At 39.2% G+C, this 21430-nt stretch overlaps 1 protein-coding gene across 7 annotated transcripts in view; it reads left to right on the top strand.

The window, feature by feature from the left end:
- FHOD3 (formin homology 2 domain containing 3) overlaps positions 1-21430 on the top strand; it is a 717939-nt gene that overhangs the window by 565196 nt on the left and 131313 nt on the right. For all 7 annotated transcript variants that reach the window (XM_020985701.2, XM_020985700.2, XM_020985699.2 and 4 more), the window contains one exon: positions 2177-2290. In XM_020985701.2, the coding sequence (XP_020841360.1) occupies positions 2177-2290 (114 nt within the window). The remainder of the gene's footprint in view (positions 1-2176; positions 2291-21430) is intronic.

Genomic DNA, 21430 nt, shown 5'->3' with positions numbered 1-21430 from the left:
CTTAGTTTTTATAGCGCTATAGTAGATAGAGTGCTGAATTTGATGGTGGTGGTTGTCCTTCATTCTCGAAGAGGAGCAATGACATCACAAGGGTGATGCTGAATTTGGTATCAGGAAGACATGGGTTCAAATCCTATGTCAGATTTTTACTAGCTCTGTGATATTAAGAAGTCACATAACCTTTCCCATACTTAGTTTTCCCCATCTATAAAATGGGGAATATCCATAGTACCTAATTCACAGGATTGTTGTAAGGATGAAAATATAGTGTATATATGTATATTACTGTGTGCAATATGTATAATATCACTTAATCCTATATAGGGATCATTTAATCATATATATATCTACACATTTAATCTATATATGTGTGCATATACATATATGTGTACGTACATTAAGGAAACCTAAAGTGCTACATAAACATTAGATTTTATTATTATTACCTTCTCTCTGAAATATGTGTGAAAAAAAATCACTCTTCTGGGTAGCAAGATATTTGAGTAAGAGTGTGTTTTTAATGATTATCACATATCCAGACAGTTGTTCATAAGTCAAATCAGGCCCTAGAGGTGAGAATTATTCTGAAGGGGAAATAGTCAATATGGGCTTTATGAGTGGGCTAGAGGGTAAAGTAAATTTAATATATTTAGCCAGTAACTCATGATGATCTGTGTTTACTCCATGGAAATTTTCCATGCTGTGATTAATGGCTAGTGAACAGGACCAATTGATAAAGGACATCTGTTTCTGAAGAACAAAAGGAAACCTCGGGATCCGTGCATGTCCTGTCACTGTCCTGTCAGTTAAATATGATTGTGGGATGAGAGAAAAGGAAGAAAACTGAATGATTGTCTTTTTGGCTTTGTATGCAGTCCTGGATGAAAACAGTGATACAGTAGACTCTAGGGGGATAAATGGTCATTCCAGAAGCTGTGGAAACAGTTTCTCTTTGGTCAACAAGCACATATTGAAGTGGGTATTTTGGGCGTGTGGGGGTGTATGTGTATATATGTTTTTAATGTGAAATGGATATAGAAATACATAAAGCTCTGTTTTTTCTCCCCAGAGAGAGATGCGTCTTTAACCATGACTAAAAAAACTTCTAGAGACTTCTTAGAGAGTAACACCTACATGCATTTGTGAAAGGGAGAAAATGCTTCATGTTATAACTGGAATTTCAACCTTTTCACTTGTAACATGTGTATTACCAAATAATTTTCATGTATATTTATAATGAAGCCTGGATGATAATCCTAGTGGTTTTCTTTCATTTGTCCAGAATGAATCCTTCTGACTTGTGTTTTTTGGCCTTTTGGCTCCTTTCCTAATGATCAATTATCGAGCATCAAACCAGTTAATAAATCTGAGGCTCTTCAAGTTGTACGTATAGTTACGTGGTTTCCTTTGCTTCTCATTTAATTTCATTTTCCAGTTGTATTTTTTTTATTTTGTAAAGCAATTTAAATCAAAGAATATTTTGGATTGTGGGGTTCATGCTAAACTTTAGACAACTGGGTTTCTAAGGAAAGGGAAGGAAAAGGAATAAGCATTTATATAGTGCCTACTATGTGCCAGGCACTATGCTAAGCATTTTTACAAATATTATCTCATTTGATTCTCACAAGTCTTGGGGGTAGCTGCTGTTTTTATCTCCATTTTACAATTGAGGAAACTGAGGTAGGCAAAGGGTGAGTGACTTGTCCAGAGTCACACAGCTAGTAAGTATCTGAAGTCCCATTTGAACTCGTCTTCCTGACTCTAGGCCCAGCACTTTATCCACTGAGCCACCCAGCTGGTGGTTAGATGTTCCTTATACTCCAGCCTAAGGAAGATGTTCCTTAATTGAAAGTCAAAGTTCAAGGAGTAATGAAGACTCAACCAGTCTGGAGTAAGCCATTTTTTTCAGCCATGCCTGGTTTCCCCTGATAAGTGTTGATGGATTATATTCAAGAAGATGCAGCTTTTCCCTCTTACACCCACAACTCCCCAGCCCCATCCTCCCTGGCCAAAATGCAAGTTCAGTAAATATCAAGGCCTAGTTGAGGTGGTCTGTAAGGAAGTATTCTTTTGCTTCTATGTACCAAGTGGCTTTGCTATACCTTTGCTATAACTTTGCTGACTGAGATTCTTTCTCTTTCTTTTCCCATTCTGCTTGTGCTCCTGGACTCATCAGATATAGCAACTATGGAAACAGCTCTTATCTCTCTACAAGAGGTTATTCAGGATCGAGTGCACCCACAACACCTACTTCATCCCTCTCACCGCACCAGGAGGCCAAATCAGAACGGTTGGTAAATGATAAATACGTCAATACTTTAATGAGGCTGTCATCCAGGGATAAAGAAAAAAATGAAATTCTAAGAATGGTACATTACCAGTAAAATTATTGGAGAGAATTGAGGAAATTAGAAGGTAGAGTGGAAGAATTTTAAGTGTTTTTCTTTAGAGAAAACCATTCAAAAGGAAAAAAAAAATCTCTCTTCATTATCACCCTCTCCCTCTCTTATTTGACCAATGTACTCTATGGATTAGTTCATTGAAGGTTAGATGTTAGTTGCATTCCTCTTCCTATCTGCTTTCCATGAAAAGTAAGTATTAAAAAGTAAATCTGGCTACTTTAATTTGTTCTTTAAAAATGTGATTTTATTGTGTATACCTACTTGTATTTCCCTACTGGGTAGACTTCTTAGAAAAAATAAAGAAATCAGATATCCATTGATTTTTTTAGTAATTAGTACAGAATTGACCATAACATATCACTGAGCAATGATCCAAAAATTCTTGTATTTTCTTCTAAAAGAGCAAAAGAATTTTATGGCAACATGGAAGGAATTCCATTTGGTGGGAACCTCCTTGCTACAAACAATCTAATTTTACATTGGTGTGCGCTCTCTTTATCCCAGTTGCGCTGGCCAAAAATTCATCACCGAACGTCCACCCTTTTCATGTTGAACAGCCTCTATGAATTCATTTAAGCTGGTCCTGGGATGACAGGATGTTCCTGGGCCTGTGGTCAGAGTCACTTAGAGCTTGGTAGGACTTGCCAGAGCTAGGGGACATCTGGGGGCACAGCGGATATAGCACTCAATCTGGAGTTAGGAAGACCTGAGTTCAAATCCAGCCTCAGACACTTACCAACTGTGTGACCCTGGGCAAATCACTTAAAAACAAACAAACAAAAAAACCCTCCATTTGCCTCAGTTTTCCCATCTGCAAAACGAGGATAAAATTTCACCCATCTTGCAATGTTGTTGTGAGGATCAAATGAGGTAATATTTGTAAAGCTCTTAGCACAGTGCCTGGCACAAGTGCTATTTAAATGTCAACTCACTATCATACTGCCCTGGGCTAGCCTTTACAAGCCCAGACTCAGCTATGTGCCACTGTGGGACATTGGAGAGGCCTTCAATCAAGCAAGAAAGAATAGAGGATGCTAGAAGTGAACACTTAACTATTTGAAAGAATTAATAACTCAAAAAACTGGATTTGAAAGGGTTAGGTAACCGATTTTTGTTATATTATGTTAAGATCAATTAATCTTAAATAAGTTCCTAAAGGACCTGAAAGTTCCAGGTTTTATGTTACCAAATTAGCCTCTGAATCATATCTGGTCCAATCCCCTCATTTTACTGAAACCCACAGAAGAGACACGACTTGGATTTTATAGGATTGTGAGGGGCAAGTAAATATACCTGGGTTTGAATCTTGCCTCAGACACTTATTGGTTGTAGAATCACAAGCAAACAATTTAAGCTGTGAGAGCCTCAGGGTTCTCACGTGTTAAGCAGAAATAATAATACTTGTGTTCCCATGTGTTAAATGGGAATAATACTTGCACTGTGAGTCTCAAGAGGTCATTGTAGAAAAAACACTTTGCAAACAAAAAAGTATTACATAAATATAGGTCTTATTATCATTATAGGGATTTAGAGATGGAAAGTACCTTAGGAATTAGCTAATTAATACCTTAATACCTTTCCTCATTTTACAAATAAATAAACTGAGGCCCAGAGAATTTAAGAGATTTGTTCAAGTCACACAGTTAGATAGTGACGAGCCAGGATTAGACTCCAGGCTAGACCTCTATTCAAAGAATAGAGGGGTTTTTTAACTTGGGATTTCAGAGATCTGTGAAGTTGGATGGGGAGAAAATTACTTATTTTCACTGACCTCTAGCTGAAATTTAGCATTTCCTTCATTTTAAATGATTAAAAACATGATTCTGAGAAAGGATACATAGGCTTCACTACATTACAAAAAAAAATTAGAACCCTTGGCACAGGTCAGGAAACTTCCACAAGTTACCATATTACAGAGGTTACTTTGCTTTCTACAACAAGTGGAAAATTGTTTATTAACCTCCATGTTTCCTATTTTTTTACTCTTTTGCTTCTTTAGACTGAATGTTTATACTAAATATTGTTTTGTTGGGTGCTACTTGCAGCAGAGTTGTCCTTGTTGAGCATTAACCCCGTCAAGGAGGCAGGACACTTCAGCGGTGGGGACGCAAAGGCAGCAGCCCCTGCCAAGCTGTAATGAGGGCACAAGCCTCCCTCTTATTGTAAGGCTGCCAATAGGAAGTTAGAAGAGCCAAGACCTTTGGGCTCTTTGTTGTTATAGATTGACCCACTGTACTACAGTCTCAGAGCTTATTATCTGAGGTTCACCTAAGACAAATAAAGGGAAGCTCTTCTTTGTACAGCATGTAGTAGACATATGGGACTCATTATGCCCTGTGAGATAGTATATACTGAAATACAATCTAGGCTGGAAGAGCTCAGATACATTCATAATAGGTTGTTAAGGGAAATGGGAATTGTAAGGGTATGTCACTAGCCTTCCCTTCTTCAGCTATGGATTCCCATTGCTGGAGGTCTTCAAGAGGAGACTAGATGACCATTTGTGTGGTAGTGTAGAAGGGGGTTCCTAATGAGGTCTAGATTGGATTAGATTTATGAGGTCCCTTCTGAGACTCTTATTCTCAGAAAGAGATCAAGAGAGCTAAAGCCTCTACATGAAAGTGTAGTATGGTTCTGGCGCTATGGTGTTCCCAAATGGTTTTTCCTCCATATCTGGGCTGGTCATCTCTCTTTTTGTGTGGGTGCCTGGAGAGCTCCTGAGTGCTGGGCTGAGTTACAGGCTGCCTAAAGTGTGAATCTATCTGTAGAATGGGAATGCCTAGACTAGGTCATCTCTAAAGTCTTGGGCTGAGCCACGGCTACTCCTTCAAGATCAGTGACAGCTGCATCATTGACAATATCTTCTTAGACCTTCTCTATTTTGGGAGAGGGCATGTGCCTCCATCAAAAGGTGAGGGACCCTGATCCTTACGGCTCAGTGTAATGGGATATGCGGGTTATGCTTTGTACAAAGGCTCCCCCGCTGTGCCTGCCCTATCAACTATCATCGTTGATAACAGTCATCTCTTATCTACAGTTCAGCTTAGCATGGCTCAGTACGCTAGGGGGATCAGTAAAGATCTGGTGAGTCATTTTTTCCACCTCTGCCTTAATCTATCCCTCCAGAGTAAGTAGTCAAAGTCATCTGGGCCATGGAGAGGGCTACCAAAGTCTTTGATTTAAAGTCCGATCTTTAGGGTCAAGGAAGTGAAGAGGAGAACAAGGAGAATGGGAAAATGGGAAACTAGAGATGAATCACTTAGAGTATTGTGGTACAGTGGGTAGAGCGCTGGGCCTAAAGTCAGGAAGACGCCTCTTCCTGAGTTCAAATCTGGCCTCAGTCACTTGCTCACTGTGTGACCCTGGGTAAGTTGCTCACCTCTGTTTGCCTTAGTTTCCTTATCTGTAAAATGAGCTGGAGAAGGAAATGGTAAACCTCTCCAGTATCTTTGCCAAGAAAACCCCAAAATGTGGTCACAAAGAGTCAGACATGGCTGAAATGACCGAACAACAGAATTGGAAGGAAAGGACAGAGTGACTCCAGCGAGGCCTGTTTTTCCCAGATTACAGAGTAGAAATCTGACCTATCCTGCACTCACCCTCATCTTTATGCTATAGGAGTTTGGAAGGCAAAGCTGACTAACTCAGAGAGTTGGGATGGGTGTTGGGGTAAGAGTACTTTCCCTGGCTATAATTCCAGTAACCCTTTGCTGTCCCTTGGAAAAGGTAGATAGAAAGACATCCCTTCTATTAAAACTCTATCAGGAAATGCCAGCTCCCAAATCAACCTGCCCCTTACTCCTACTTATAGAGCTCTCACCCTGATCATCTTTGGGGTGGTGACCTATTGAAAGATATTCTGAATGAGGCCATTTATGTTACTCCTGGGACAGTAACAAAGAAATTAATTGAGTTAAATCTGCTAAATATCATAATGTCCACATGGATTGTATTCTAGATGGTTCTCATAAAGAACAAGCTTCAATAGTGCTAAGATAGCTATAGAGAGGCAGCTAGGTAGTGCAGTGGATAGAGCACTGGCTCTGGAGTCAGCAGGCCCTGAGTTCAAATCCAGCCTCAGACACATAATGCTCACTAGCTGTGTGACTCTAGGCAAGTCACTTAACCCCAATTGCCTTAGGAAAAAAAAAAAAAAGAATGATTATAGAAAAAAATTAAAGTTCATGGTCATGCCATGTTGTTAGGAAGAACATAACCTTGGCAAAGCTCTAGAACATTTATTAATGTGTTTTTTTTAGTGAAAAGTGGTCAGTGACCATAAAGGATGAACATAATGACAATAAATTGAGAGGCAAGTACTAAATGGCTGTTGTGGATTTTAATTAGGTTTTAGGCTTTCCTTGTGTGACTTTCTTGTCTTGACTTTTTATCCAGCAAAAATACCAATCCAGCTTTCTAATTTCAAAAAATTGTTGTTTATTTGGTGTTTTTGTGTGTTAAGTACAGACTCATGATTTCAATCCTCCTCATGAGGAAACCTTCCGCCTTTTATCAATGAAGATTGGTAACTTCTGCAACTGATAGTCTTAAACAGATGCCCAAGTCACTGAGAGGCTGAATGAGTTGGCCAGGGTCACACAGCATGTGTGTATCAGGGGAATTACTTCAACCTAGTATTGTAACTTTAAGCATTGCCCTCTATGGAACCACTCCCTCCACTCCTATTGCTTTTTTTGGTCATATTATAAACTTATTTTTGCTATGAGCCCTATCTACAATAGGTAGACAATATTGAAAGAATTTGTCAATATTAATTCCCAAATAATTTTCATATATCTGCTAGCAAGAAAGATGACAAAGTAAACCAAACATCACACAACTGCCACCACTGAGCAGTGAGGGCATTAGGGAAGCAAGTGACATTTTAGTCATGGTATCAAAAGCTGAGTTTACATATCAATAAAAATCCTGCAGATTAGAAATGTATAGATCCTAAATAAAGTGCCAGCAGCTCACATGTGACAGCAGGAGTTGAAATACAAAGTTTACCATAGCTAAATGTGAGGGGTCCAGGTAATATTTATGTAGCAACCCCCAATGGGATCATGACAGCCCTGTTCATGTTAATAAATGTTTTTTTTATTTCTGAAGTTTTTATCATTCTTGAAATTTTCATTGCCCATTGAGGATGTTGTATCTTAGCATTTTGGCTCTTATCCAGTCTTACTTTGAGTCAAATTAAATCAACAAGCAAATATTTATTGAGCTCCAGCTGTGTTCAAGGCACTAGACTGGGTGAAATAATTTGCCCCAGATGGTCACATGCCTGGGGGCCTGTTTCCCACCCACCCACATCCCTAGCATTTAGGCATCCCCCCTGCATCCCATGGCTATCCTATCCCTCTCCCAGAGCCCCTAAAATGCCCGGGATTTGAATGAGATCAACTGAATGGATCAGTGGAGAAGGTGGCAGGGGTGCTAGCTATTGGTTCCTCATTAAACTTACCCTCCCCCCTGCTATGTTTTATAGAACATTTATTTGTTTGTTTTTGCTAGGCAATGGAGTTAAGTGACTTGCCCAGGGTCACACAGCTAGTAATTGTTATGTGTCTGAGGCCGGATTTGAACTCAGGTCCTCCTGAATCCAGGGCCGGTGCTCTCTCCACTGCACCACTTAGCTGCCCCTAGAACATTTATTAATTGTAGTGCAGTAGAAAGATCACCAAGCTCAGAATCAGAGGACCTGAGTTCAAATCTGAGTTCTGTCATTTACTATCTGTGTGAATTTGGTCAAGTTACTATCTCTTTAAAATTTGGTTTCCTAGAACTTTTTATTTATAAAATAGGAGGATAAGGCTAGATGACCTCTGAGATTCCTTTGAGATCTAACTCTATTCTATGATCTAGATACCTAGATAAGGTCTCTTACTCTCACATTCCTCTGACCTTCTGGCACCAGTGATTGACCTGGGACACCACGTACGTAGAAACAATCTAAAGATCACAGGTATCACCGAAGAATGGGACAAATTAAAAACAACAACCACCAAATTCAATAATGGAGGAAATAATACAAGAAAACTGCCCAGGACTTCTGAAAACAGATAACAAAGCATCAAGTGAGTGAATGTACAGATCACCTTCAGAAAAAAAAAAAAGAAGAAAACATACTTCAAACATGTCACAGATAAATTTGATAGTTTTGAGGACAAACCACAAATTATACGTGTGGCCAAGAGAAAAACCTTTCAATTTAAAGATGATTTTAAAGAAAGAAGATGAAAACTGCTTCTGTCCAGAGATTTAAGTGGAAATGTGGAATTTCATACAGGACTACACAGTTCTATCAATATCTACAGACAGAATCCGACAGAGGTTCAACCCCAAGTGGCAGTGATGTCTTTCAAGTTACGGTTTATATAGAACCACTATATCAGCATTCACAGTCATCTTTAAAACATACAAGGGAAGAAAAGCCCTTCTCCATCTCCTTTGCAGGCCTCAGAGTAGCATCAAGCACATCTTTACCGTCTGCCCTGCCTCGTCTAGTTCATTATAGATCATTCCTGTGATTCTCAGTTTACAAGTCTGATTCTTAATGACCTGAACAAGTGGTTGTTCCTACTGCCCAGAATGTCCCAGTTGCCCCCCAAAAGTGATTTCAGATTGAGGGGAGACTCAGAAGTCTGTTATGTTCAAATATAAGTGTTGCATCATTGCTTTATTTTTGTGTGACTCTACAATCTTAGAGAGGTCATCCAGTCCAACAGTTCCCTAAAGTATGAATTCCCAACTAAATTTAAAAGCTTTAAATTGCCTCCTTTAAAAATTTTAAAACACCAAATAATTTTAACAAACTGTTCAAGTTTACAGAGTGCTTAAAGTTAACCAGCTGTTAACTGTGTAAGTTACTTGGTGTTTTGACACAGAGCCTGAATGGCCATTACAAAGTGGTTTTCTGACAGGACCAATGACATTGGAATCAATGAGAAAAAGATACTTAGAAGGATATGGTGCCTTATGATTCAAGAGGGATGAGACCTAAATACTAGGGTAAGTGGACTGATAAAACCATAGAGATGGAATGGTGAAGAGATCTGAGGATTTTTTTTTTGGGGGGGGGGAACCGTATAGATTCAAAGACAAAGCGAAAGTGAACATGTAGGATGAATTGATCTGGAATGGAAGGGCTGGAAAATAACTTGAAAAGCTTTATGAGAAATGGTAGGAGATAAAAGTGAGAGCAGAAATGGAGATAATGAGAACAAAATGAACTTATGGAGATAGTTCAGCTCAAGGAAGCTGAGTAAGAGCAGAGCACCCCTGAGAAGGAGAAAGGAATCCAGGACACCTATGGACTGTGAACCTGAGGACATTTTCTTTGAAGAGAAATAACTTCCATTTTCACCGTGGGGCAGATGAACAATTTCAGAGGGACTTGGGTATAGACATTTTTTTTTTTGGCTGGGCAGTTGGGGTTAAGTGACTTGCCCAAGGTCACACAGCTAGTTAAGTGTTAAGTGTCTGAGGCCGTATTTGAACTCAGGTCCTCCTGACAACAGGGCCGATGCTGTATCCACTGCGCCACCTAGCTGCTCCCCCAGGTATAGACTTTTAAGATATCTAGAAGAGGGGAGAGTTTCAAAAGAATAAAAAGATAGTCGATACTATTATTATCCTCTCTAAAAGGCAACTGAGAAGACATCAGTAACTTTAGGCCTGTGTGGGAATTTTCTCATCTCTGTAAAATTAGAATGAAGTTAATAGTTAATTAGTATGAAAATAGTTATCCTCGATGGAAAACTCGATAAGGAATTGGATAGGCTTTTCCAGATGGGTATCAATAGCAAAATGCACAGTCATACAGTTCACTGTGATATAAAGAATAAAGAGCCTACTGGATCTATTGTTTTTTAATCACAAAAAATTTTTGACTTAGTAAAGAAATATGAAGCCTTAAAAGCTTTTTGCTTCCAAATGACTAATATGGAAATGTTTTACATGATTACATATGTATAACCTATATCAGATTGCTTACTATCTCAGGAAAGGGGAAGAGAGAGAGAGAGGGTTAGAATCTGGAATTTAAAACTTTAAAAAATAAAAAACAACAAATGTTTTAAAAATTTTACATGTAATTGGAGAAAAATAAAGTATTATTTAAAAAATAAAAATATATCTCTTCCAAAGAAAAGCTTCCTGCTGATTGTAACATCCTGCATATGTTAAAATCATACAAGAATCTTTGATAGATAAAACCACAGAGACAATTTCTTCTACCTTCTGATTATCAGAATTAAGCAACATATACAACAGAGGAGACCTAGTCAATAAAAGTGTTTAATTCCGTTATGGAGACAGTCCTGCACACAATTCAAATGGAAAAGAAATTTCATGTGGTTAGGGTCTCCATATGTTTCAGTTTGTGGATGACATTGTACTATTTGCATCAACTCCAAGGAACATTACAGGGTTTCACAGATGCTTAAAAGAGACCAGTCTTACAATCCACACAGACAAACCCAAGTGGATGAAAAATGCTTAATTGTCCTCATTATGGCATTAGTTGGATGGGTTCATTGAGGTAATTCATTAATCAATACAGATATTTTGGAAAGGTACTTAAGAAGAAGAAAACAGGTTGGAATTTACTTGGATAATTGCATAGCTGTTGTACAGATCCTGAGATATTTCCTGCTATAAAAACATATATTTTACTGTAAATATTCTCCTCAGCAATGCTACATGTCTGTGAAACATGGATTATTAAAGTCTCTGGAGAATAAAAATTCAGAGGACTGGAAAAATTACAGTATTTAGTATCAGAAGATCTAGATTTCTAATCCTACTTCTTCTGTTTATTTCCTTGGTGTCTTTGGGCAAACAATTTGACCTCTATCTACTCAGTTTCCTCATTTGTAAAACAAGACTATTTAGGTGGTCTCTGAGGTCCTTTCCAGCTCTAAATCCTATAATCCTATGCCAGTAGCCCCAAAAGCAAAATGGAATGATATTTGATGAGTATAAATAGACTGCAGCATATTTCTAAGCATGGTTTATATGTAAGAAGTGACACGAACAGTATCATCAGGGACATGTGGGACATGGATATCAGTGCAATACTTAAACTACTAATTTCTCATTCTCATTTCACTTATCCTGTCTGGATCTCAGTTTCTTCTTTCATAAAATGAGGGATTGGACTAGATGGACTCTAAGGTAACTTCTAATTCTGGATCTACCATCTGTGGGTCTACCATGCTGCCCTGGTATCCACAAAATACCAAAAAAATCAAGAGGAAGGTCTCCAACAGATTGGGTAGATTTTCTAGGGAGGATTAAGGAAGGAAATGGATAAGAATTGCAGGATGACAAAGCATGTATGAGTTATAGCCTTCCCCAGCAAAAGAAGTGCTTATAGCAATGGGGTAATTGATCCATTGAAGTACAGCTGAGTGAAAAATTGTATGTGGAAATTGTATATGGAGGGTCATTGTTTTGGCTGCACATAAAAACATCTATTTGCTATTCCTCTAAGTAAAAGAACCCATTCAGTATGAGTAAAAAATGCAAGATGGCAGCCAAAAAAGCTAACAACCTCAGATTACACTAATAGAAGCGTACTATTAGGAATGAGAGGGGTGATAGTACTAGCCACCTCTGTTCTGTTTAAACTCTCTACATTGTTGTGTTAAGTTCTGGAATGCACACTTTAGGAAGGACATTACCAAGTTTGTGTGTATTTTGTGGATGTATTGTATGAGTGTATTCAGAGGAGTATGACTAAGACAGTGAGAGGACTAGAGACCATAAATGTTCAGGATCAGCTGAAGGAATGGGGATAACTGGAATGGAAACATGAAGAAGTCAGGGGGATAATATAGTGGTCTTAAAGTATTTTATGAATTCTCATGTGGAAAAATGAAGAACAAGAATCAATGGATGGAAGTTTCTGGGGCAGATTTTGATTTGGTAGAAGGAAAAACTTACTAACAACTAAAGCTGTCCCCAAACTGGTCTGGGCTGTCTTTGGAAATAGATCTTTCCCCACATAACTTGTGGGTTTTGACCACTTGAGATATTGTGAAAGGAATTTTTATTCAAGTAATGAATTGGATTAGATAACTTCTGAAATAATTTTTAACTTTGAGTTTCTGTAATTCTGTAATGTGTCTCATTTTTTGTGGGTTTATGTTTTTTCATACGAACACTACGATTTCATTGTTATGGGGATTGTCAATGAGGACACTCCTTTCCACCAAAATGGCACCATTCTGCAACCTATACAGCATGGTTAACTGACAAGTTAAGTGACTTAGCCAGGGTCACACAACCAACAGGCATCAAAGGGGAGATATGAATCTAGTTCTTTCTACCAAGGCCACCTGTCTCCTTATGCCACATGGACTCTATAGAATCCCATAGTCAATTCACTTTAAGAAGCAATGATTGAAGATACATTATTGTTCTTAGAACAGTGCTCGTTATTGTGGAAATTAAGTATGAATAATTTTTAAAAGCATTTATTAAGTGCTTGCTATTTGTAAAGCAAAGTGGTAAGAATCAGCAATATAACGGAAAGGTGATGTTCACATTCTAATAAGATGGGAGCATCATAGGAGGCATCAGCTGCTCAGATGGAAAACCCCTGTGGGATCCTTAGGGAACAAGGACTGTATTGCTATTTAATGTCTTCTCTATTGGTAAAACCATAGTCTGTTCTGATGTGGAAGCATTTGACAGTGCCAAGAACTTTGGTGGCAAGGAATGTTGTTTCCCTGTGTCCAGTAGCTATGGCTGCTAGGAAGGCAAATGTCACCTCACCTCCCGAGGCAGTTGCCAATTCACGTCTCTGCAAGGGTTGCTCCCCAAGACAATGGCTGCAGAGTGGCTGGAAGCAAGGTTGTGGGGAGTGGTAGGAGGGAGTTTAGAGGCGTAAGGTTCTGGGCTGTTTCTACCTGAATCTGAGAGACGGTGGTGAATAAGGTGGTTTGATACTCCCAGCACATCACATCTTGTCTCTCCCACAGGGTACCTCACTACTTCAGCTAGGCTGGCTTGCCTGCTCCATTAGTAACAGTCGACTGACAGTCAGTGTTGGTTGTGGTGGGGGTGGCTGGGAGAGGGGTCTCAGGGAGGGGTTGTTCCCCTAGGTGATGGCTACAGGGTCCAGACTGGAGGCAGAGTATGCGACCTTGGAGGTACTGCTATTCTTGAGGCTCAGGGTCCAAGCAGAAGTAGAAGAAATGATGCCCATGCCTTTAAGGAGTTTATAATCTTATTTGAAACATAAAACATACATACATGGAAAAAAAAAAGAAATCAAAGTATTATATACATAATGGACTCAAGTTGCAGAATGCAAAATATGTTTTCAGACATATCCAGTGCAGGAATTTGTTTTGCTTGACTATGCATATTTCTTACAATTGTGTTTTGTGTTTGTAGTTTCATTTAGGGAAATGGAGAGGTGAGAGAGAAAAAAAAATGCTTGTTAATTGGAAAAATTATAGCTAGCTAGGCAACTAAGTGGTGCAGTGGATAGAGTGCTGGGCCTAGAGTCAGGAAGACTCATCTTCCTGAGTTCAAATCTGGCCTCAGACACTTACTACCTGTGTAACCTTGGGCAAGTCACTTAACCTTGTTTACCTTGGTTTCTTCATCTGTACCTCCCAGGGTTGTTGTGAGGACCAAATGAGATCATAATTATAAAGCCCTTAGTAAAGTTCCTTGCACATAATAAGTACTACATAAATTTTATTTATTATTATTATTATTATTTATCATTATTATTGTTTTATTTGTTTATCTGTTTGTTTGTTTTGAGAGTAGATCTCTCTACCTCACCCAGGCTACAAGTGCCACTCAAGGCCTGATCCCACTGCTGTTCATCATAGGAGCTTTGATCTGCTGTTTTTTTTTTCTTTTTTGGGTGAGGCAATCGGGGGTTAAGTGACTTGCCCAGAGTCACACAGCTAGTTAAGTGTCAAGTGTCTGAGGCCAGATTTGAACTCAGGTCCTCCTGACTCCAAGGCTGGAGCTCTATGCACTACACCACCAAGCTGCCCTGATCTGCTATTTATGACACCCCTCTTGGCCAGCCTCGTGGGCCCTTGTTCTCAAGGGGTTGTGGGTGCAGAGGGTGAAAAGGGTTCACCAGATTGGTGCCAGATTTATTGCAGACCTGATCAGCTTAGCACACTGCAGCTCAGAACTCCTGAGGCCAAGTTATCCACCTGGCTCAGACTCCCCAATAGCAGGGTCTACAGGCCTATCTTCAAACGGACTTTAAAAAAAAAAAAAGATAATCTGTGGATCATTCTCTGATTTTCCTGCTTTCTAGACTGATTTATATGAAGACATCCTACAATTTAAGGTTTAGTCTTTGCAGCTTGTTAGATCAACACAGAGCTGACCAATCAAAGAAAAAGAAGGAAAGAAAAGAAACAAACAAACAAACTACGAATCACAGAACCAGTTGCTGAAACCATGAAGAACAGTGGATCTTGGCGGTGTCAGCCTCTTCTGCTGACTCTTCTCAGCCTGGGCCGGTTGTGTTGTTCTGGTTGAGCCAAGAAACGTTCTAAATTACTTAAGGTCTATTGTGATCAGTAGTCTGTGATGATTCTTCCAGCATGTCACTTTTCCACTGAAGACAGAGAGAATTTTAAGAAAGTGGAACAATCACCACTCACATGTTAAAGCTCCTATTATATAATGGAAAACGAGGACTTGTTATTTCCAGATCTAAGGGAATGTCTTTCAGCGTAGAAAGGACTTCTTTTCGCATTTCCTAGGGCCTAGACCTTTCTCTCTGTCCAGATTTTCAGAAAGGAGACAGTGCTAAATACCTGTCAGAAAAGAAAATGCAGATCCTTTTTTAGTCTGGAAAAATTGAGGTTAGCACAAGGAAAACTTGCCGAGTTAGAGGTTTTATAGTTTTCCTAATCCTGATGGAGACAGCACAGGACTGTGGAATGATACTGGACCAGCAGGCAGGACATGTGGGGTCCCGTCCCAGCCCTATCACTAACTCACTGAGATCTTGGGTGCATTGGGGTAAGCCACTGAACTTCTCACACTAATTTCTTCATGTGTAAAATGTGAAATTTGAACCTATTCATCTTTATGGTCCAGCTTTAAAAATATATTTGTCTATAAAAAACAAAGCCAATATTTCTGTTTCCTCATTACGAGGGAAGGAAGGAAGGAAAAAAAAGAAAACAAACATTTATTATGCACCTGCTGTGTGCCAGGAACTGTGTTGACTACTTTGCAAATATTGCATTTGATCTTCATAATAACTCTGGTAGGTAGGTGCTGTTATTATCCCCCTTTTACATTTGAAGAAACTGAGGCAGGCAGAAGTAGAGTGACATGCCCAGGGTCACACAGCTAAAAAGTGTCTGAGTCTGGATTTGAACTCAGGTCTTCCTGACTTCATGCCCAGAGCTCTATCCTTTGCACCACCTAGCTGCCTCTAGGGAAAATCAAGGCACCACTAGAGGTGGGGTGGATGAATGTAGACAGAAGAGCATCAGGGAGGAAAAAAGCAGAAGTCCCCCCTGAAGGCTGCATGGAGGAGTATGCAGAAGTTGGATAGCTTTGCCCTCACTTGCCCCCTGTTCCCCACCAGCACGAGGATAGGACCCAGGATTCTGGGCTTCCAGCTCATGCCCTAGCTTGAGGTTTGAGGGAAGAAGCAGCCAGAACATCTTAAGGCCAGAATTTTCTTTTTTGAGGTCTAGGAAAAGTCAAGATTGTTCTGTCCTTCTCTCTGAGGCCTCCTCTTCACACTTCAGCCGTGGCCCAGTTTTAACTAAGACCAACCTCCACTCCCACCTCCCAAAGCTCATTCATGATTGAGCTGCACTTAAAAGTGGTCCCTCATATTTGACCTTTGTGATCCTTAGCCTGTCTCCCCAGACTTCTTTGTTTCTTTTTTTAGTAATATTTTATTTTCCCCCAATTACATGTAAAAACAATTTTAACATTCGTTGTGTTTTTTTTAAGTTTTAAGTTCTAAAGTCTATCCCTCCCTTTCCCCCTCTCTGTCTTCCCAGCCTCTTGACAGAAAGTTAATAATACTTTCATACACATGGGAAATTTACTATGAAGTATACTGAGTATAGGGGGCAGCTAGGTGGCACAGTGAATAGAACATCAGCCCTGGAGTCAGGAGGACCTGAGTTCCAATCCAGCCTCAGACACATAATACTTCCTAGCTGTGTGACTCTGGGTAAGTCACTTAACCCCAATTAAGAAAGGAAGGAAGGAAGAAAGAAAGAAAGAAAGAAAGAAAGAAAGAAAGAAAGAAAGAAAGAAAGAGAAAGAAAGAAAAAAGGAAGGAAGGAAGGAAGAAAGAAAGAAAGAAAGAGAAGAAAGAAAAGAAAGAAAGAAAGAAAGAAAGAAAAAAGGAAGAAAGGAAGGAAGAAAGAAAGAAAGAAAGGAAGAAAGAAAGAAAGAAAGAAAGAAAGAAAGAAAGAAAGAAAGAAAGAAAGAAAGAAAGAAAGAAAGAAAGAAAGAAAGAAAGAAAGAAAGAAAGAAAGAAAGAAAGAAAGAAAGAAAGAAGAAAGAAAGAAATGTACTGAGTATAACCAAATTCAAACTCATCAGACATTTGTTGCCTATTATGTCCTAGGGCAGCACTGAGGGAGATAGAGAAAAATATAACATTTTTTTTAACTTCAAGCAACTTACAGTAAAGAAGGGAAGATTACTGATATATGTAAATAGCTAGTACAAAACAGAATGCAATAAGTGCATATAATAGAAATATAAACAAAGGGCTGTGAGTCTTAAAAGAGAGAGAGATCTCTCTTATCGTGTTGAGGAAATCATAGGAACCTCAGCTTTTGAGTGGAAGGAATCCTCATGGATTGGAAGGGAGTCCAATCCACACCCCAAAAAGAAACTCTACTACACCACACCAAACAAGTGATCATCTAGGTTTTTTTCTTTGTTTTTTTTTTTTAAAGACCAACTAAAACCACTAGTTCCTAAGGAAGTCCATTCCACTTTCAATTAGCTCTAATTATTAGGAATTTTCTCCTTACATTATACTTAAGCTTACCCCTTTGCAACTTCTACCCACATCTCTTAGTTCCACCCTCTGGGTTCAAACAGACCAGCCTAATCCTTCTTCCCCTAGACAGGCTTCCTGGATACAGGTATCATGTGCTCCCTTACCCCAAGTCTTCTCCAAGGTAAATAACCTCATTCCTTTTCTATTCCTCACACAGCAGATGCTGGAGGTCCTTCAATAGTCTGGTTGTACTTTTCTGGACACTCTCTACAATGTCTTCCAAAAATGTAGTAGCCAGAACTGAATCTAGTAGTCCAGGACTGGCCTGACCTGATCAGAGCAGATGACTACTGGACTGCCACCTGCTTTTGTCTGGACCATTCCTTCATTTCTTGATCTAGCCCTGGATTGCATTAATTTTTTGGATGCCATTTCACGCTGTTGACTCCTCTTGACCTTTGCAGTCCATCAAAGCCCAGATCTTTTTTTTTTCATACAGAATCATATAATTTTAGAGTTGAAAGGAACCACAAGGAGCAAAGGAACCACAACCCTCCATTTTATTTCATCTCTCAAAAGAAAACGCTACAGAATATATGACACAAACTGCCATCTAGCTACATTTCCCTCATCTTGTACTTGTTAAGCTGATTTCTCAAACTAAGCATAAGAATTTTTGGTTGGAATAACAGCTCAGCTACTTACAGCCTGTGTGACTTGGGGCATGGCATGGCATGTCACCTCATCTAGAAAATTAGGGAATTGGAAGATGTTCCAGTTCTAGTCCTTTGGGTTTGAGCTCCTTTTTCACATTGGATTTAAAGTGTCCACTAGGCATTTATGGTCTGTTCAGTTTTTTAAGAAGTTAACAATTTCTGCTTAAATTTTATGTACTTTTAAAGAGTATCAAGATAATAGTGTATGGTCAAGGTACACAGTCATTTATTATGTTCAACAAAGTATTGACCAGTCAAAGTTTTCAAAAGGGCCCATCTCCTATGATAGCCTTAAATGAAAAACATAGTTCACAGAGCTACTCTTACTTCATTAGAACATGTATAGTCTTAAATAAGCCAGCAAGGGAAGCAGAAATGGGCCCATGTGAAACCATGTGCTTAGGGTAAGTTAAGGTATCTTCTAAGCCAATATCAAGAGAGGGCAGACTTTAGATTACAACAATAAGATGTTTAGGAATCCTTTCAGGTAGAAAATTCAGTATTCAATTCAATTTAGCTAGCATTTGTTATAAGCTAAGTACTCTGATAAGGGCTGGAGACACAAAAAAGAAAAATGAAAAAGCCTCTGCCCTCAAGGAGCATATATTCTACTGGGAAGAAATGTATAAACAGAAATGTGGAAGTCAATACAAAATATGTACAAATTAATTTTAGGGAGAGTGGAGAGCACTAATAACTGGGGAGAGCATGATGGAAGGATCTGCATAGGAAGAGATCCAGCACTAGATCCAGAGAAAAGGGAGATTCTGTATGAATGGTAAAATCCTCCCAACTTCTAGAATGGAAGTATTGGTTGAGACAGAAGTACAAAGTAAAATAGGCGTGTTCTCATTGCATGACTTCTATTTAGAATGTACTCAAGGATCAGCTCACAGAATACAGCCTACTAACTCCAAACCATTTTGAGAACCATCCCAGAAGATTCTCTTAATGGTGATAGAAGTATCAGAAACCATCCTAACAAACCATGAGTTAATGGTACCATTACCGAGTCCAGCAGTGCATATGTATCACCTACAGAGGTGTGGAAGTCCTGGATTTGCCATGGTATACTTTATTAGATGAGAAGCAGTGTGGCAAGCTCTAGCTTCAGAGACAGTAAGACTAGGGTTCAAGTCTCACCTCTGATATATGTTGGCTGTGTGATCCTGGAAAAGTGACTGAATCTCTCAGTTAAATAACTGACAATTTTGTAAGACTGTGTTGCCAAACAGTTGCCAGTCTGCAATGGTTAGAGGGAGTTTTTTCTTGGAGAGCCCTCTACCAATGATGTTCTAAGTCCAGCCAGATAAATATATAAACAAATAAATAAATGCTTATAGAGTCCAACTAAATTGGAGAACTCCCCAATTGTTTCAGACATCCCAATATGCAATGTGGAGCTATTATAAAGATCTATCATGTGATGAGGCTCCAGTTGGAGGATAGATCCAAGACAATACCAGGTACCTGGTACTGCCAAAATTAAATGGTGCACCTCTTTCCACTCAGCGTAAATCATAGATTCCTCTAAAAATTACCTCTTCTTGTCCTGCTCCACCTGCTTCTTGTATGTGGTATGCAGTCCTGTGTGGTTTCACTCCATTAATGAGGCCTTGGCTGTATTCAGACTTCTTTCCAGATGGAGTTCCTGGGGCAGTGAGCCCAGCAGATGCTGAATTCAGACGGGAGCATGGACACTAAGGCCTCAAACACAACTTGCCTTCTCTTCCCTTATCATTATAGGTTTCCACTCAAAGTTTAAAATCATTGATGTTACCCTTCCTCTCCATAGCTAGTCTGGAAGGAGGAATAGGCAGCACATACTTCTTATCCTCCGTAAAATAGTCAAGGCTGGCTTTACAAAACCTTAATTGAATGCAGCCAATCTTTTTTGGAGAAGTTAGAATGAAAAGCAAAAATCTGTTAAAGATAGATTTATAGGAAATGAGTGGCCATGTACAGTTGACTATAATGAAACTTTTTTATAGTGCTTGGTAATATTAAAAAAAAATTTTTTTTATGGTTTTGACTGAATTCCAGCATTGATATTGTAGCTTTAGCATACTTCCAGAAACTTAATTTATAGGATATCAGATTTTGTTCTCCCATGTGTAATATGCATCTAGGTGGGATAAGACCTAGAGAAATTTAGTTTATTAACATATTATACTTATACCAACTTGCTTCCAGTAGGATACTGCTTCTCGTGGTGACTCCAGCTTGGGAAACAAAAAACAAAAACATGTCCTCCAGATTAGCTAAGTGCGGAGAAGTTCTGTTACCTCCTATTTCTGCCCCGTCTGAATTAGAAGAAAGCTAGGTTCAAAAAGGCAACAAATGAAGTATTTAGGGTACTGAGACTGAACCTGTAATTGTTCAAGGCATTTTGTTTCATTTCAGGGAAAGAAAAACTCATTCCTCAAGTGCTTTCAGTTCACATTACAATCTCTTCTGAACTCAATTATTCAGGAGAGAGAAAACTTACATCTGTTTTTAATGATAACTACCTGCTAAAATGCAGTCTTTGGTCTCACAGTCAAGCAGAAATTAAGCCTTCCTCGATCTAAGCAGCCGCCTCAATGTCCTTCCCCCAAAGTGATCCCAGCAGGTTTCAATATAAAAGAGAAGCCTCTTGCTTCAATTGGACACTACTAAAAATTCCTACGACCTTTTGATGACATGTTAACAGATGTTACCATTTAAAAAAAAAAGAGAAAAGATGAGATGTATGCAAGTGTTATAACAAAGAATTTAGTCAGAGACAAGATACCACTGCAGACAGGTTAGCTATGCTAAAGCACAGGTTAACTTGGTTAGCTTGTGGTACTAATGATGGTGGGGCAATAGAATTGAAACCTTTACAAATAAATTAACTTGCCACTAAGTGAGTAAATCTACTACTTGTTTTCTGTTGTGTGATGAAACTGTGATAGCTTTCCATCTGCCACTCCTCTCCTCCCTACTGTTTTGGCATAGGGACTTGTCATAAATCTAGCCACCTGAAGCTTGTCTTCCTGGAAACCCTCTGAGAGCTCATTGAGTCCAGTTTACAGATGAGAAAACTGTGGCCTAGAGAGTTTAAGTGACTTGCAGAGAGGGTCCAACAACTTCTAAGTTTATGAGGTAGGATTCAAATCCAGGCCTTCCTAATTCCAAATTTGGCACTCTGTCTACTATATCATGCTACCTCTTTTCCTAGCTTTGGCTTCTCCTTTTTCCCTGATTGGCAGGGAATGGGTTCAAAAATTGTGGGATTCCCTGGCCTTTTCTAGACCTTTCCAACCCGTTCAGTACCCATAGCTAGGCCCAGCAAGAGATAGACA

The sequence above is a fragment of the Phascolarctos cinereus genome, unplaced genomic scaffold, assembly GCF_003287225.1.
Source record: "Phascolarctos cinereus isolate Bilbo 61053 unplaced genomic scaffold, phaCin_HiC Scaffold_4;HRSCAF=312, whole genome shotgun sequence".
Lineage (NCBI taxonomy): Eukaryota > Metazoa > Chordata > Mammalia > Diprotodontia > Phascolarctidae > Phascolarctos > Phascolarctos cinereus.
The sequence above is the reverse complement of the archived record's forward strand: the minus strand, read 5'-3'. Positions and strand labels throughout refer to the sequence as shown.